The following is a 15,784-nucleotide window of genomic DNA, read 5'->3' on the forward strand; positions in this document are numbered from 1 at the left end:
GCCAGATGGTGAATGGGAAGTTCCTTTTGATGGCGAAAGTACACAACTTTATTCCAAGTGGAGACAAAGGTTGGGGTTACAAGCTGAACAGGTGAAATCCAGTCACATTCGTCTCTCCATCTGACGTTGGGAATGGATCCACAGAATGGAGATGATGGTTTCACCCAAGTATTTTTGCAATTAGGAGCTCCCTTATGAAATAAATGCATATCTAGCCAGGAAAATAGTCCATTTTTATTCTGGTCTCACGGATATGTACAGGAGAAGAAATTAATAGTAAAATGGTGTGTTCATACATTGTTGTAGACTTTCAAAATACATTTTTAAAAGAACAATTTAATGAAACACATTTATAGCACTTTTTCCATTCTTGAAACTTCCAAAAGTGACTTTTTTCAGATTGAAAACAAAAATGAATTTGCCTCAACTTTTGTTATATTGTTACTAATGAGATCAGAGTGAAAATTATGTCTTAGAAACATAATATCTTAAACATAATAATGATAATCTTGAACATAATAAAGATAATATTAAACAGTTGTCTTAAATTACCAAATAAATAGTTGTGCTATTATAAGATAATACTATTCCTATTGTTTCTCTCTTTCAGGATCATATATGTAACTTCAAAATTAAATCATCCCTTTTAATTTTCTCTTTTCCACGGCCCAATATTTTCTCACAGGACACAATGTGTGATCATCATCTACCCGAAGTCTATCCTATTGCATTAGTAAGAAAAACCAACTTAACAGCAGCAGCAACGGATCGACGAGTATCTAAAAGCTACGGTGCCTGGCAGCACATTGTGAAACCCTCTGTCATGTGCATTATGGGTACATCAGCCCTTTATGTTCTCACAGAAACATCTTTATATCTACAAGTTTTTGCTGCAACTATCTACTTTTGTTTTCTAGCGTAGTACCATTCAAACTGCAATACCTGTTTTCATTCCATTTTCCAGAATGCCTAGGTACAGTTTTTGAAAGCACATTTTAAAAAATGTACATTGAAAACTTCTATTATGATTTTTTTTGGAGTAGTGCACCTTTTCTCAAGTATTTTTAATTATTTTATATTTATAAAAATATATTTTGTAAATATCAAGTACCCTATAAAATATATGTATATTATGTTATTTAAATAGAACCTAGAATACTTGACATTCAACAAATATATACTGAATGAATAACTTTTTTGATGACTTTGGCAGTCCTTAGTGGTTGGCTAATCAATTTCCATCCCCAAGGATGTTCTGCCTCTCCCATCTACCAACTGTAGAGGCAGGCATAGTTAAGTCTCAGTGCGTCAGCCTCATTGCCCTTAGAGGGAATCAAATGACACAGCTATGGATAATAAGATGTATATGAAAGTCTGCAAGGGGTGGGCATGAGAAAACTTTTGCTTCCTTATGAACAGGGCAGCTATAGCTTGAACCATTCTCCCCGCTGCTTCCTGCCCTTTAAGGTTATTCTTACTGAAGCCATGGTGATCATCTTAGGGTCTTGGGGAGAGGCCCTGAGAATTGCAGATACAGAAACTGCAAGATTATTGAACTGCTGTGGCTATTACCATCACTACCAATTCTTCTTAGGTGATAAAAAATAAGAAAAAAACTCTAATTTGTTTAAGCCATTGCTAGGCAGAGTTTCCTTGATAATGACTATGATAATAAATAATACAATGACCAAGATGAAAGTATTATTGAGAGTCAGGTTGTAGACATCACTCAAACACAGTGACCGCACCAATTCTTTGTTTTATCGCATTGCCTCCTTTTCCAGTCCTCTTTTCCAACTCTGCTTTCTTGGAAGGGAATTCATGAGCTGTAATACTTGAGGACATTCTCCTCTGTAGGTTTCAGGATTTTCTTATCTGCCATATTCACCACCCGTCCAGGAGCAAGACCAAAGAAAATCTGCCTTGGGTCCTTTCGAGTAGTAAGCACTTTGAAGAGTTCATCTTTAGTAACGTCAGGTAAAATATAACCATACTTCTGGGCGAGTTCAAGTCTTCCTTCAGGAAATTTGGCCGGATCCGCCAGGTCACCACGATTCTTTGCATCAGTATAATACGGCACCAGTGCTTCAGGTGGAAGCATTCGTTTTGGAATGGGTTGTCCACGCAGAAAGAATGGAACAGGTTTGCACAGAATTTCTAAAACAATTTTTAAATTAAAAAAAGAGAAATGCAAATGTTGACTATTTTATTTACATGATGATTTTCTTTTAGTAATGGTATTTTATAATCATTAATTTTTAAATATGACCAAGATGAGAACTTAATTCCAAGAACTTTTTTAATTAAATAAGCTTGTTTTAAGTAAACAAATGGAAATGCTTAATTTTCAAAAGTTTGTATCTTGAAAGTCAGAGTTACTCCTGGGTTACCAACCATTAGTGAGTTTCTAGACATAGGTAACATTGTATTTAAGCCCTGCGTTCAAAACAAAAACAAAACCTTTTTATGACCTACTGGCTGAGGTCTATCAGAGGACAGAGCCCCACCAGCCACAGCACTAATAAGAAATCCTGAAACAGAAAACAGAGGTGTCCAAACGGCAAGTCAAAGAGCCATGAGGACTTTTACAATCCTCACATGCAGTCAGCATGAGACAAAGAGGGAGAGAAGAAAATGACTGCAGAGCAAGCTTACCCAGACTTCTGGGATCACAGAAGGCTGTAGTAACGACACCACCACTCTCTTCGATTGCAGCAATGGCTCGTTCCGAAGCCAACTGTACTTCAATAGTAACTTTCGCCTTAAAGGTATCAGCACCCTGTAACACGTCAAAATAGTCTGTGAGTAGCTAGCTTGGCTACAAGTAAATTAACTATGGCAAGCTTCCTTATCACACTGTGTTTTCTCCTCCAAAATGCCCACAATGTAACAGCAATTCCTACTTCAAAGACTTCTGCTTCGAGGTCCTATCAAATAACATCAAATTCTTCTACATTTTCTAGGCCCCCTTCTTTTACCAATTTTCCTTCCCTGTGAGCAGAGATGACTATATTTTCACTTGATGTATTTCGTAGACACCAATATAAGCACCCATTCCCAGTACTTCGGTAATAGTTGGCTGTTTAACCCTCCTAACAACCCTATGACAGAATTATTGCTAAACCAACTTCACAGATGGGGAAACTGAAGCACAGAAAGGTTAAATAACTTGCCCAAAATCACAAAGCTAGGATTCTAACCCAGACAGTCCAGCCACAGTATGTGTTCTTAACCACAACATTACGCTGTAGGATACAGATCATGACTTATCTTCCTATCCATTAATAAGCAAGAGGCCAAGAGAAGGTTAAAGAGGGGGACGAGTGGGCTAGAATCAGCGAAAGAATAAAATATCTGAGCTTTGGAGGGGTCACCCCCTCTAGGAAAAAAGGGAGCAAAGGACAACAGAAATTCACTTTGCATTCGTTATTGACTTTATTACAGCCTCTAAACTGACAGAAAATAAGTTTACCTTTCCCTACCATGGTCAACACTGAAAAATGTAGTCCTGAACTTTTTTAAGTTCTACTTTTGATCACTTTAGTTAGGATGTGCTATATTTAATTTCAAAACAGATTCTGACAAAAATAAAAAGATGGCATCATTACCATTCTTTATGTAGTGATAAGAATTTTTTCCTATTTTGGTGTGGTTGAAACAAGCTGGCTCCCAATCAAGTTCCTTTTATTAATTATGAACCTTTAATATATTTAAAAAATATTCCATCAATTCTAAGATACACTTTTTCCATCTATGATACCGACCTGCATTTTAATAATTATGGTACGTTTGACTCAATAAAGTAAGGTCTTGCCATATTATTTGTGATTTTTTTTTTTTCTGCTGAGGAAGATTCACCCTGAGCTAACATCTGTTGCCAGTCTTTCTCTATTTTGTCTGCGGGTTGCTGCCAGAGCATGGCCGTCGACGAGTGGTGTGGGTCTGTACCCAGGAACTGAACCCAGGCCACAGAAGGGGAGGGCGCCAAACTCAACCACTAGGCCACAGGGCCAGCCCCTATAATTTGTGATTTTTTAATTACTATTCCATAGATTGCTTGACCACTCCCCATCCTTGGACATTGGGGTTAGTTTCAGTATTTTAAGTATTATAAAAGCATTTTTAGGAATGTCTTTCTATCAGTTAGGTTTATTTTGTTTTTCCTTGAAAACATATCTTTCCAAATTGGTAATTTTATGCTGAAGGATCAGAAAGTCTTATTATCCACTATTTACTACAAATCTGAAATCAATTTACAGAGCTGTAAACGATGTGGAACTGTACTTACACAACCACTGCCCTGGTGTCGTTTTCAGGATTATTTTTGTTAGTTTAATAGACACATACCTGTGAGTTGCTGGGATGCGCAGTTTAACAGCTGAAGAGGTCACGGATTTTTCCATGTCAATTTACATGTGCATTCCCTTATACACCCAGAGTAGGATACTGAGACTTAATCGCATATTTGGTAATCTATCTTCAAATCATCTTATTTGAAAATCCTTTATCCGTAAGGTTTACTTTTTCAAAGGAATCTAAAAGGTTTTTCCGTAAACATATGCCTCCCTCTAGTGGACACTAAGTTACTCACACAGTTACATTACTGACAACAAGAAGGAGGAGTAGTTACTTAACAACACGTTTATTTGCTTATGAAATTCCTGGCCAACTTCTATAAATAGAAAAGTCCTTTACTGCGATTAGAATTGGATTTGATCCCTTTCCTCCATAAATACTGAGTTATTATCATGAGCCAATATTTCCAATATTGCAAACATAGGAATGAATCACAGTACCTGCTCTCAAAGAACTTACATCACACTGAGGAAGACAATGAAAAATAAATGCATTACTTAGTAATAAATGTCAGGTGTTCATATATTCAAAGAAAAAAATACTTCGGGCAGAGTAATGCAGACAGAGTACGACTGTGGGGGAAGCGGGTGGGGGCTGAGTGTTCCTTTATAAAAGAAAATCAAAAAAGACCTTTCTGATATTATCAGATCTGAACAGAGAACCAAAGGGAGGGAGGGAACAAGCTGAACGGACACACGGGAGAAGAGCATTCCCGGACCATGGGAACAGAGGCCCCTCGACGTCATCATGCTGGCTTTCTAAAACCACAACTGAGTATAAACACAATCACCACTATGTAATGGTTATAACAATTCAAAAGGGATAAAAACAAAGGAGGCAGAGTATAGATTATATGAAAATCAGAAATAGCCTCCTATCTAACTCCAAAAATACTAATCCAGACTTACCTCCTCTACCAGCTGGACACCATAATCCCTTTTATATGGCTGGATGGTCACACCTCTCCCATTGACAAGCTGGGTTAAGTCAACAGGCTGAGTAGGATCAACTCGACCCAAATCAATAAGATACTGCAGCCTGTTGAGACTCAAAGGCTGATACTGGCGTCTGAAGCTACAAAACAAGAGAGTAACAGTTGGAAAACTCAACTCTCTTCCTCTAAGTTCTCCAAATCAACTTAAAAGTTTTGTTCTCTATTTTCCTCCAACAATTTAGATGGTAACAAAATAAGACCCTCCTGACTACAACAGAAACGTTATACTGCTTGATTTTTGGTAACGAAACAAAACCAGCATTTCCTTTATTTTGCTAAAAATAATTTGCCTCTTAAGCATTTTACTTCACTCATTTACACAAATCAACAAACAAATCTGGGGAAAATTTAACCCACTATCTGAATTATGCATTAATGGAACTCAAAGTAACCATGGTAGTTGTCATTTATTGGGTAATCACAATGAGCCAGGTTTTTATATATATTATTGCTAAGCCTCTAAACAACCAGGAGAGCAGGCATCATTATCTCCATTTTGCAGGCTCAATGTCTGGGCTTTTTTCCCTACTATTCCAAACTAATGGCACGACTAAAGATACTTCAGAGGAACAGGGGCAAAAGTTTGCTTCAAAGTGACTATCAATTTCTACCAAGCTATCTTTTAGGTGATTCTCAGCGAAAAACAGGGCTTTCTACTTTAAAAAGCAGAACAACCTACCTATGTCCTTCATTAAACCCGTATTTTGGGATTCGTATGTAAAATGGAGTCTGGCCTCCCTCAAAGCCCAGTCGGGGCCGGGTTCCTCTCTGTCGTTCTCCTTTATCTGTCGCCTCTGCCACATCTTCTACCTCTTCTCCGCCCCCTCGGTCGTCTTTCCTAAAGGAAAGAACAAAGTTTTATGATCTACAGATGCCTTTTTATAAACTGTATCTCATCTTTTCGCTGTATATTTTTTGTTACACTATTTATTCATCCAACCAACCAGTACTAGCTAACACTACCTTGTGCCAAGCACTGTCCTAGCTGCTCTAGCGTCCAAACACTCTAAATCAGCATCTTTGCCTCTGAAGATGTACCTAATTCTTGCAACCAAAGTGCAAGCTGTGTTTCAAAGGCAAACTTCCAAGGATGGGATGGGGATAAGGATTCTACAACAGGCTCGAACGGAAAAAAACCTAGAGTTAAACATCCACAACAAACAAAGCTTACATGATAGTTAAGAAATTTTATTTTGGAATTGTAAATATGTCATTGCTACCCATATATTATTTTATTTAAAGATTAATTTTTAATAAAGAAAACATTTTTCTTAATTTACTTCCTGTCACTTCACGAAGGCAACGGACTGATTTTCAAAATTACAGTACGCCACCTAACAGCTTTTCTGGCTGTATTTAGTGATTTGAAGAGACATCTAACGGAATAAATCAATTCAACTCTTTCCCATGAAGCTATACTGGAAAAGTCCTTCATTTTAATTCCAATTTTGAACGGGACAATCATTTTGCAGTGCGACTTCGCTCCTACGCCCTAGCATAGTTATGCTTTTAAGTATAAACCGTATTACGAGTTGAGACCACGCGAGAAGATTTTCCTCTGCAGTTAAGGAGAACAGGGACTCAGAAACCCTACCTCCATCCCAATACCCTCTGGAATAAGCAGTCCCCGGAAAGCGCGGGCAGTGCAGGGCCGCTTCCATCGCCCCGTGCGCCAGCGCTTGCCCGCAACGCCACCAGCCACTTACCAGTTTCCTGGAGCCCGGATTCGGCTTTAAGTTGGCCAGGCTAAGCCGGGGCAGGGTCCGGAGCAGGTCCCGAGCCCTGGACCCACGTGGTCTGGGACGCTGCTTTACGGCTGCGGCCCCGCCCCTGTCGCAATGCCGCGAGCGCGCCAGCGCCCTGGACTCCGGCAGCGGCTTCGGAAGCTTTAGAAGATTGACATGTCGGTGTTGCTCTGCCTTTTTTTTTTTTTGGTAAATTCGCTGCGGATGTCTTCATGGTTTGAGAGATCGTGGCTTGAGCCCGGGCTTGAACGTCCGGTGTTCTCTTCCACCACAGCAAACGCGCACTGCAAACGCTGCAGTCTGCGATCCTCAAGAGGCAGTGTCTTCTCTGACCGCGCCGTGGAGAATGAGATAACCTGAGCGCAGAATTACTAATTTTGAATTTGGCTAATTAAACACAGTGAGATTAAACAATACTCAGAGTCCAGCTAGTAAAATGCCTGGCTAATACTAACCTGTGTAATGAAATTCAACCTACGCACTCCCATCAGTGTGCTTCTACGTGTACTGCACTGACCCACCGAGTCGCTGAGATAACGAACTTCACTGAGCTGCTGCTCGTGATGACAGGTGCCATAGGAGCGCTTGGCACGTGTCATCGCTGTGTTGTCAGCCTTATTCGATCAATCGCTTGTGGAGGTAGATGCTACTACCTTTTACGGACCGGGACGGTAAGGGTTGGCAAGGTCGGGTAGCTTAACCAAGGTCTCACAACAAGCGGCAGAGCCAGGACTCACACTTACACTGCCTCCTAGTAGAACAGTAGTGTTTCCTGGGATATAAAATTGAATATCTGTAGCATAGAATACATAACATTATTTTCAAGCTAAAAAATAGCTTCCCTATTTTTGTCTTAAGTGAATGTGGTATAGAAGACAAGGTTCCTTTCTTTTTCTTTCTCTTACTCTTTTTATATTTCACTTGTCTCGCTGGGGAGTTGTTCTTTCTGGTTCCTCTTAGTGATCACAAATAGTGAAGGAGAGAAATTTTTGGAGGGGAGCTACTTCTATGTTTAATTAAACCCTTTTCAACTTATTTTAAAACAAGTATAAAATACTACAGAAAGAAAAATTTGCATTCATGCTTTATTTAAGCAATATTTATGAGCAAGACACTGAAACTTGTTACTGAAAAATATACGTGGATGAAGTCAAACAAGATCTTGCTCCCACGTTGTTTGAAATCTAGTAGGACAGACTTTCCCAAATGGAGTATTTTATAAAAGTTAAAAAAAAAAAGTACGTCTCTTGTGGACCTAATAATGCAAATTCAAGAAAAATACAGATATATGAGTTCTATAAAACAATGTGAAGATAAAGTCCAGACTCTATTTAGAAGTACAAAATACTGAAAAAAAAAAAGCTAGTTCCTGCCTTTAAGAGGTTTCACTTCAATATATTTCATAATCTTTTCTTTAGAATTTTCATACTTCTGAGAGGAAAATTACAAAATATGTTGCAAAACGTGCCCTAATCTACAGAAATATATACAATTTTTTTCTCTACCTAGAAAATCGTTTGCATTAAGTAATGAACTTTCGGATGAGTGTTAACACCAATAATGTTTCTCATGGAAAAAATGTGTATTGAATAGATGAGATACAGGAAATAAAAAACAATGTGCTGCATTTCTTGCAAGTAGATGCTCTTTGTTGTGTAGGTTATATAATGTTATTGGTGAACATCCGTTAATAATAGTGGAAATAATTGTCTGTAGTTAATTGTAGGCCGTTTGTTTATCCCATATCCAACATGTTGATGAAGCATATAAAACTGTCAAAATAATTTAATGAGTTTCATCTGTGTTTTAAGAATGTAGGTTAAGGTGTGTGGTGAATAAGTCATCAACCCTTACCTGAAGCCTATAGTTTTACAGCATCATTATCATTGCATGATAATACTTATTAAGCACCCACCTGCTGGGGGTGTTGTGCTACACTCTGTTTAAATGATGTTAATGAGACCTTGCCATAAGAAAACATCTCAACGAGAGATTTAAAGTCCATCCTAATTCCAGTCCCAGTTGATAGTGACTACTGAATCATTATGTAAAAAGAATAAAACAAGCCCTGTAAAGATGGTGTAATTTGAAGTTCCTTGGGAAGGCCTCTTTCTCACACACTCCCAAATAATTTTCCCCTACCTATCCCAGTGCCTTAACAGTCTGCCAACAGAGATGAATTCTTTTGAGCTCATTATTTAGAGTTAAAATTCTCAAGGTGGGTAGAGAATGAGAGAGGGGGATGAAAATAAAAGGGGATAAATTTATCACATGAGGTACTTGGTATGAACCATAATACTAATACACCGTGAAGTGAAGCATCTGATCAATTTAACCCTCTGTTTCTGAGATTAAAAAACAAAAACATGCATATAAAACTCTCCCATCTAATCTCCCTAAATGAGATCACACATTAAATAATATTTGGCAGGGATGGGAACAGGAGGAGGAAGGGAATTTCAGTTATTAGATTATTACTGATCTTTACCATGAGCCAAAACCAAATCATTTTTATTTTTTATTTATTTATTTATTTTTTAAATTTAAGTGCAAAAGCATTGAAGAGCTTTACTACAAATTACAACCTAGAAACACGTTAACTGAACAATTAAAATTCATACAATCAGATTTAGATATATAACACCACAAAGTAGGAAGAGAATTACAGTACATTCACAACACAAGACAGATACATGAATTCATTAGAAAATATTGTAATAAATAATTCATGAATTATAGAGCAATTGATTTATGCATAAATATAACTAATTGCCTAACAATCAGTTTATATTAACAAAATCTGTCAAAATCAAGGCAGCCAGAGTTTTACTAAATTACTGCGACAATGGAAATACTGCCATTAAAAAACAAATACAAGTATTTGTACTGTAAAAAACTAAAAAAATCAGTCTCACTAAAGTTAGTATACAATATAAAATTATCATTAGCTACCAGAAATGGTTTAAACAACTTTACTGAGCAGGAGTTTTCTAAAAACAGAGGCACTGTTTTTTCTTTTCCTTCTTTTTTTTTAAAATATAAAATACTTGAGGAACATTCAAATAAGTACAAAGCACATAATGGTTGCTTTCACCTTCATTAAAAGTCTGCTGAAACTGGATTTTTCAGAAAATTGTCAGTTAATAAGTAATAACTGGTAACTAAATTTATAAAGTACTTTGAAAGTTTAACATAGAGAATATCTTAATGGAATCACTGGGGGGGAAGAGGAACCCATAAATTTCCCTGCCTTTCCAAGTTTGTATAATCAAAAGGGAACTCAATAACTAGAAACATTTTGTTTCTTTTAAAAGTTAGGAGTTCATCATTACCTACAAACTATCAAAAAATATTTAATTTACTATTTCTGACCAAAAATAAATAATACAAGTACTAAAACGCTGCAAATTAACTATAATATTACCTATAAAACTACTGAGCACTGTGAAGTCAATAGCAAAATGATCCCTGATTTTATGAATCCTGTCAAGTTTTTGGTCAGGTCATCTTTTAAATGATATAAAAGTGTTCTGTAAGTATCCCTTTACTATAAACTTCTCAATCAATTTATTAATGTAAATATAGTGTGAGGAATAAAAAAGCTCAATACAATATAAATATTATGTAATGCCTTCAAGCCCCCAAATTTTTGCAAGTAAAATTCTGTATAAAGAGGTCAATAAAATTGTGTTGAAACATTAACTTTGCTTTTCACTGGGGGCGCGGGGGGCAGGGAGGGGAAATACATTAAATCATCCAAGTTCTGGCCCTCACAAAATATGGCTTAATTCTTTAAAAAGAAAGATGACCCTGACATCTGCTGTTTTGCAATCTATTATGTATACTTTCTTGGGGGGAAAAAAAAATAGCGAGAGGATTCATACCCTAGCATGCAGGTAACATTAATTGCTGAAGAGGGTTCAGTATGGATCGAAGAGACCAAATATCTACTTGGTTGTGTATTTTCCTCTCTTCAGTTTCCTTATACATATGTAAGCAGTTTTTCAATGTAATAGCTGAAAATCTCTTTAGTATTACATGTATATGTGATTATTAGATACACACAAACACAAGTGTAAAAACACAAGTATTTGACAAGGTGCACTTATTTTTTAAATTCAGCTTTAAGTATTCCTTTTGGACTTAGGAAAACTGGCTTAGAAAAATGATCAGAACCTGACTTTTAACAGAGCAAAGGGGCACTCGGAGAAGTGTGAACATATGAAGCAAATCCCCAATCTTTATATGGAGGCACATGCTTTATAACATTTTACCACTAAAACGGCATACTCCATAAATCCAACATGGATACTCTGAACCACATTTTAAAACTGCTATATAAAAATTACTGGTCTCTTTTATGAGGCTAGTAAAAGTTAAAATGCACTGCCCAGCTTCTAACTGCCCAATTAGTAGAGTTTACATTACTGAAAGTTCAAAACAGCTTCAGTGTTAAATATTTGTAAATCTATTTAAGACCCTGAACAAACTGCAAATTTGGTTATTAGCAAAATGATAATGTATCGCTCACCAAAATGACATCTGTAATTCATTTTGATAAACTGAAAATGTTTTGAAATGTCACAGCAGGAAATACATTAAAGTTACACTGAGGTTTTTCAATAGTAGGAGTCTATCACAATCCTTAAAACTTAAAGTAGTCATAACATCAACCAACCAGCACATTTAAACCAAAATGATCATTCTCAAGCTTTGTCTGTGCACATTATAAACATGCTCTAAGTTGCATTCCAACTTTCTTTTCTAATCTTACACATTAGCTTATTTTTCAAATGAAAAACAAAATTAAATTATTTTAATAATTAAATTTAAATTACTTTTTGTTCTTAGTATTCCATCTTATATTAAAGGATTTTATAGCTCCTGGGGTTAACAATGTGTCAGTTTTTTTCAAAAAGTGTATACCTTATAAACCCCAACTTCCTGCTACAACTGTTAAATGATAAATATTAAATTTCATTATACATATCATTTAAGGTTTTCTTGTCTATTCCTGGTGGATGCACTTGAGTGCATTTCATATTCATATTCTATATTCATAGAATGCACTGTAGTGTCCTAATACTGTATATATTAATTTTTCTTAGTATGGAGATAGCTGCGTATTTAAACTCTGATTGGTTGTTTGACGTACTTACAGTAACTGTAAGTATGTTAGGTAAAAATGTTTAAAAACTATTAATAGCATATTTCCATTATAAGATGGTTTAACTGAATGGCTGGGGTGGTCTTTCACCTATAAAAATGTTTCACTTGACAATTACTTGTTTTCCCACAACGCTTTATGCTATTGACTACTAAAGAAAACCTGAATCTTTTTCACCTATTTATACAAGGATTAAATACAAACTATCAGAATTAAGTAAGCAACTATATAATTCTGTCCACAGTGAAAACCCTGAATAAAACTTTTTTTCAAAAGGCATGTAAGTGGTTTTTGAACTGCAAACTTTCATGTCTCCTGTCAGAGTGAGCATCTGTAATTCCCACGTGTGTGTATACAGACACACAAACACACACCTGTGCACACACACACACACAAACACACGCACATACACACGTACAAACACTTTCCTAACAAGTAATCTACACAGGCTTGCTGCTGTTTTTGCAGCTGCCAGTCCCTGAATCTGTCATACTATATAACCCAGTGTCTGGTACTCGGAGTTTCTTCGGAGGAGGAGTCTTCAGTGTTCCAGATCTTTCTTCTACCTTGTATTCTAAAGTGCCGTGAGGTACCCCATAAATTCCTTGTGCTTTGGAAGCACTCATTTTTCCACTCATTACCATTGCAATAGCCTCTTCCATTATTTCATGATCATACTGCCGATAACGGCCACGGTTTTTCCTGGGCTGCTTATTATCTTTTCGATCCAATCCATCTTCAGTATTTTCAGAGGTTCCATCAACTGTTCCATTTTTAGAATTAAGACACAAAGGAGAGAAGTCCCCGTGTAGAAAGTAAGAGTCAACACTTGAGTGAGTTACGGGCCCAGAACATTCTATTTTCTTCTGTTTAGGGAGTATATTTTTCAGTTTTTGGAGAGCTGATCCTTCTAGGACTGGAGAGGTTTTGGAAACTTGATACATAACATCCAGCAGACCAGGACCATCAGGTTGTGGTTTTGAAACAGAACTTACTCGTAGTTGAGGAATTTTTAACTGTACAGTAGGATGTGAAGTTTCATATTGTAGGCTTTCATTTTTTTCTTTAAATTGAGCAACCATCTTCTGTAGAGTTAACTGATGGAGGTAACTGGAAGCTGTTGGGAATTTTAATCCTGAGGTTTCAAGTAGATTGAGTTTACTTTTTTCTGTGCGCTCTGCTTGAGCTCTTGCCCACAGGGCTACTTTTTGCAGCACTGCACAAGTTTCTTCACTGTCTTTATATGAGTAACTATCATTGAAATCTCGAGTTTTGTTTTTAAAAGATGCAGGCTTCCCTGCTGGTAAGGCTTCTAAGTGGAGAAGTAAAGTTTTTTGAGGTATGCCTGCTTTATTTCTGTCCAGTGCTCCAGACTGAATGTCTTTCAAAGCTTTTGAGAGCAAACCATCTGCAAACTCAGCACTTCTTTCCACATAGTCCTCTCTGTTTCTCTGTAGTCTCCCAGCCATTGAATTTTCAGAAGAAGGATCGCATACGGACGACTCTTCAGATTTTATGCTGGTTTTCTTTGTAGAGAGATCTAACACTCCATCCCCTTGCTCAGTATTTTGTTCTTGCATTCGATTCACAGTGAGGTCTAAGGGGCCTTCCTGTTCTTCCTGAAGGGAGTTTTCTGCTTGATTCATTTGAATACTTTTACATATTAGACTTGGTCCAATTGAACCATTTCTATTCTCTTGAATTTTACCACTTTTTGAAATATACTCAATTGCAAACTGACGTATCATCTTTTTCATTAATTCCTGAGCAACTAGGGGAATGTTAGGATCACAGTTCTGAGGAAGGTCTTTCTTTCGAAAGAGTGCATTTAGGTAATTTTCTGCTTGGCATTCAGTCTTTTCAGTGTTGGACTGGCCCTGAGATGATAGTTCCTCTGTTGGCGTTGACTGTGAAGAATCAACAGATGGTAGACAATCCTTCAAATAAACTCAGGTCTCTTCGTAGCCGTGGTCCATAAAGCCCTTCTAAAATACTCTCAAAACCTACACAGTGCATGAGACGGTGGCGCCAAGAGTCGAGTTCCCGCCGGCATCCTCTCCTCTCCTCTCCGCCGCGCACCGAGGGCTCCGGCACCGGGCGGCGAGGGCAGCGGCCACTCTCTCTCTTCCCTTGTCCATCCGCGTCCCGCGTCACACGCCCTCATTTACATACGAGCGGCGCAGGCACGAGGCAGGGGCGCGAGCCCCGGAGCGCCAAAAACAAATCGTTTTAAGAACGAGACCAAGAATAGACTCATTTTGTAATGATCAAAGTTGAGGAGCAGAAAACAACCAGAGATGTGCTTTTCCTCAGTGAAGGCGGGAGGAAGCCAGGGGCAGGAGGGCAGTGAATCCCTTTGATACTGGGAGAAAACCAATTCCGAGAGAGCCAATCAGAGGGCACGGGAAGGGGCTGGAAATAAATGTCACCTCGACAAAACCTACCCAGTTGTATCAAAGCTTGGCCCTGACTTCAAGGCCTTCATTCACAGCTAAATAGTTTCTGTTTTAATTTTATTAAAGTATACTAACGCATACATTTGTTATGAAAAAAATCAAGTCATACAAAATAATAATGAGGAACAAAAGTTCTCCACAGGTAATTACTTTTCACTTTTTTTTTTATTTCTTCCGGGGACTGCCTCCATATTTATAAATTAAAGGATCTCAATCACTAATTGTTTTATCAATTTTTGACATTGTGGATTCACTTATCTTATGACAGGTGAGGATTTAGATAATTTAAACTATTTCCTCTTAGTATTTTAGTTATTTTATGATAAACCGTATAATTTAAATAAGGTAAGTACTTCAAACATCTGTTTTTTGGATTTTCAACTGTCAAAATTATACATTAGCTCCTCACTCTGTGCGAGATGAAGATACTTACACACCTAACCTCTCACACTTCTTTGCTCCTTCTACTTGCCAACTTCTGTTAGCTATATATTTTCTTTAACATTGTTATAGATTATAATGTACTTATACACTTTAAGTGATCATTTAGGGTAAATAAGAAGCTACAACAATTACTGTATTTGCTCTCTCTAGAACACTTTTCATTATTGCCCTCTTTCCTGGCCACAAAGAACTGGCTTTCAGGCTGACAAGCTTTCTTTAAATTCATGATCACAAACCTTAAGCCGGTCATCCTTTTCCAGGGTTTTAGGAAACTTACTTTTTCGCTCTCCGCGATGACTATTTTGTATGTTCTCTCTTGGCCAATGATTTTCCTTTATACTTCAGAAAAAAGTCACGAGATAGGGAATTTCTCCCACATCCCACCACGAAATGTACAATCCTTCCTACAACTGCATTTATCTTCTGCATCATAGTAAAGAGAAGGAAGTGGCTTTTCCTCTGTTAATGTTCAGTCTTTCCAGCTGTGATCTGGACTCCTACGTCTGCCACCTAGTTAGGGGTTTAGTTGTTTTCCGTATCCCCTCTCTTTACTGCATCATCAATCTCTCCTCAGGCTGGATGGTCTCTTCATCATAAAAAATGTTGTAACATCGCTCATCTT

The 15,784-nt window shown here is 37.4% G+C and overlaps 1 protein-coding gene and 1 pseudogene across 1 annotated transcript in view; both read right to left on the bottom strand.

Moving 5' to 3' along the window:
* Positions 1-212: 212 nt before the first annotated feature.
* LOC123283960 (large ribosomal subunit protein uL15m-like) overlaps positions 213-15,784 on the bottom strand; it is a 64,536-nt gene continuing 48,964 nt past the window's right edge. Inside the window, exons 2-5 of the mRNA XM_070480912.1 lie at positions 6,030-6,188; positions 5,265-5,430; positions 2,656-2,779; positions 213-2,157 (exon numbers count right to left, since the gene is read on the bottom strand). Of these exons, the coding sequence (XP_070337013.1) occupies positions 1,820-2,157; positions 2,656-2,779; positions 5,265-5,430; positions 6,030-6,188 (787 nt within the window). The 3' untranslated portion in view covers positions 213-1,819. The remainder of the gene's footprint in view (positions 2,158-2,655; positions 2,780-5,264; positions 5,431-6,029; positions 6,189-15,784) is intronic.
* On the bottom strand, positions 9,601-15,750 carry LOC139039765 (ligand-dependent nuclear receptor corepressor-like protein pseudogene; annotated as a pseudogene).

The sequence above is a fragment of the Equus asinus genome, chromosome 12 (assembly GCF_041296235.1).
Source record: "Equus asinus isolate D_3611 breed Donkey chromosome 12, EquAss-T2T_v2, whole genome shotgun sequence".
Lineage (NCBI taxonomy): Eukaryota > Metazoa > Chordata > Mammalia > Perissodactyla > Equidae > Equus > Equus asinus.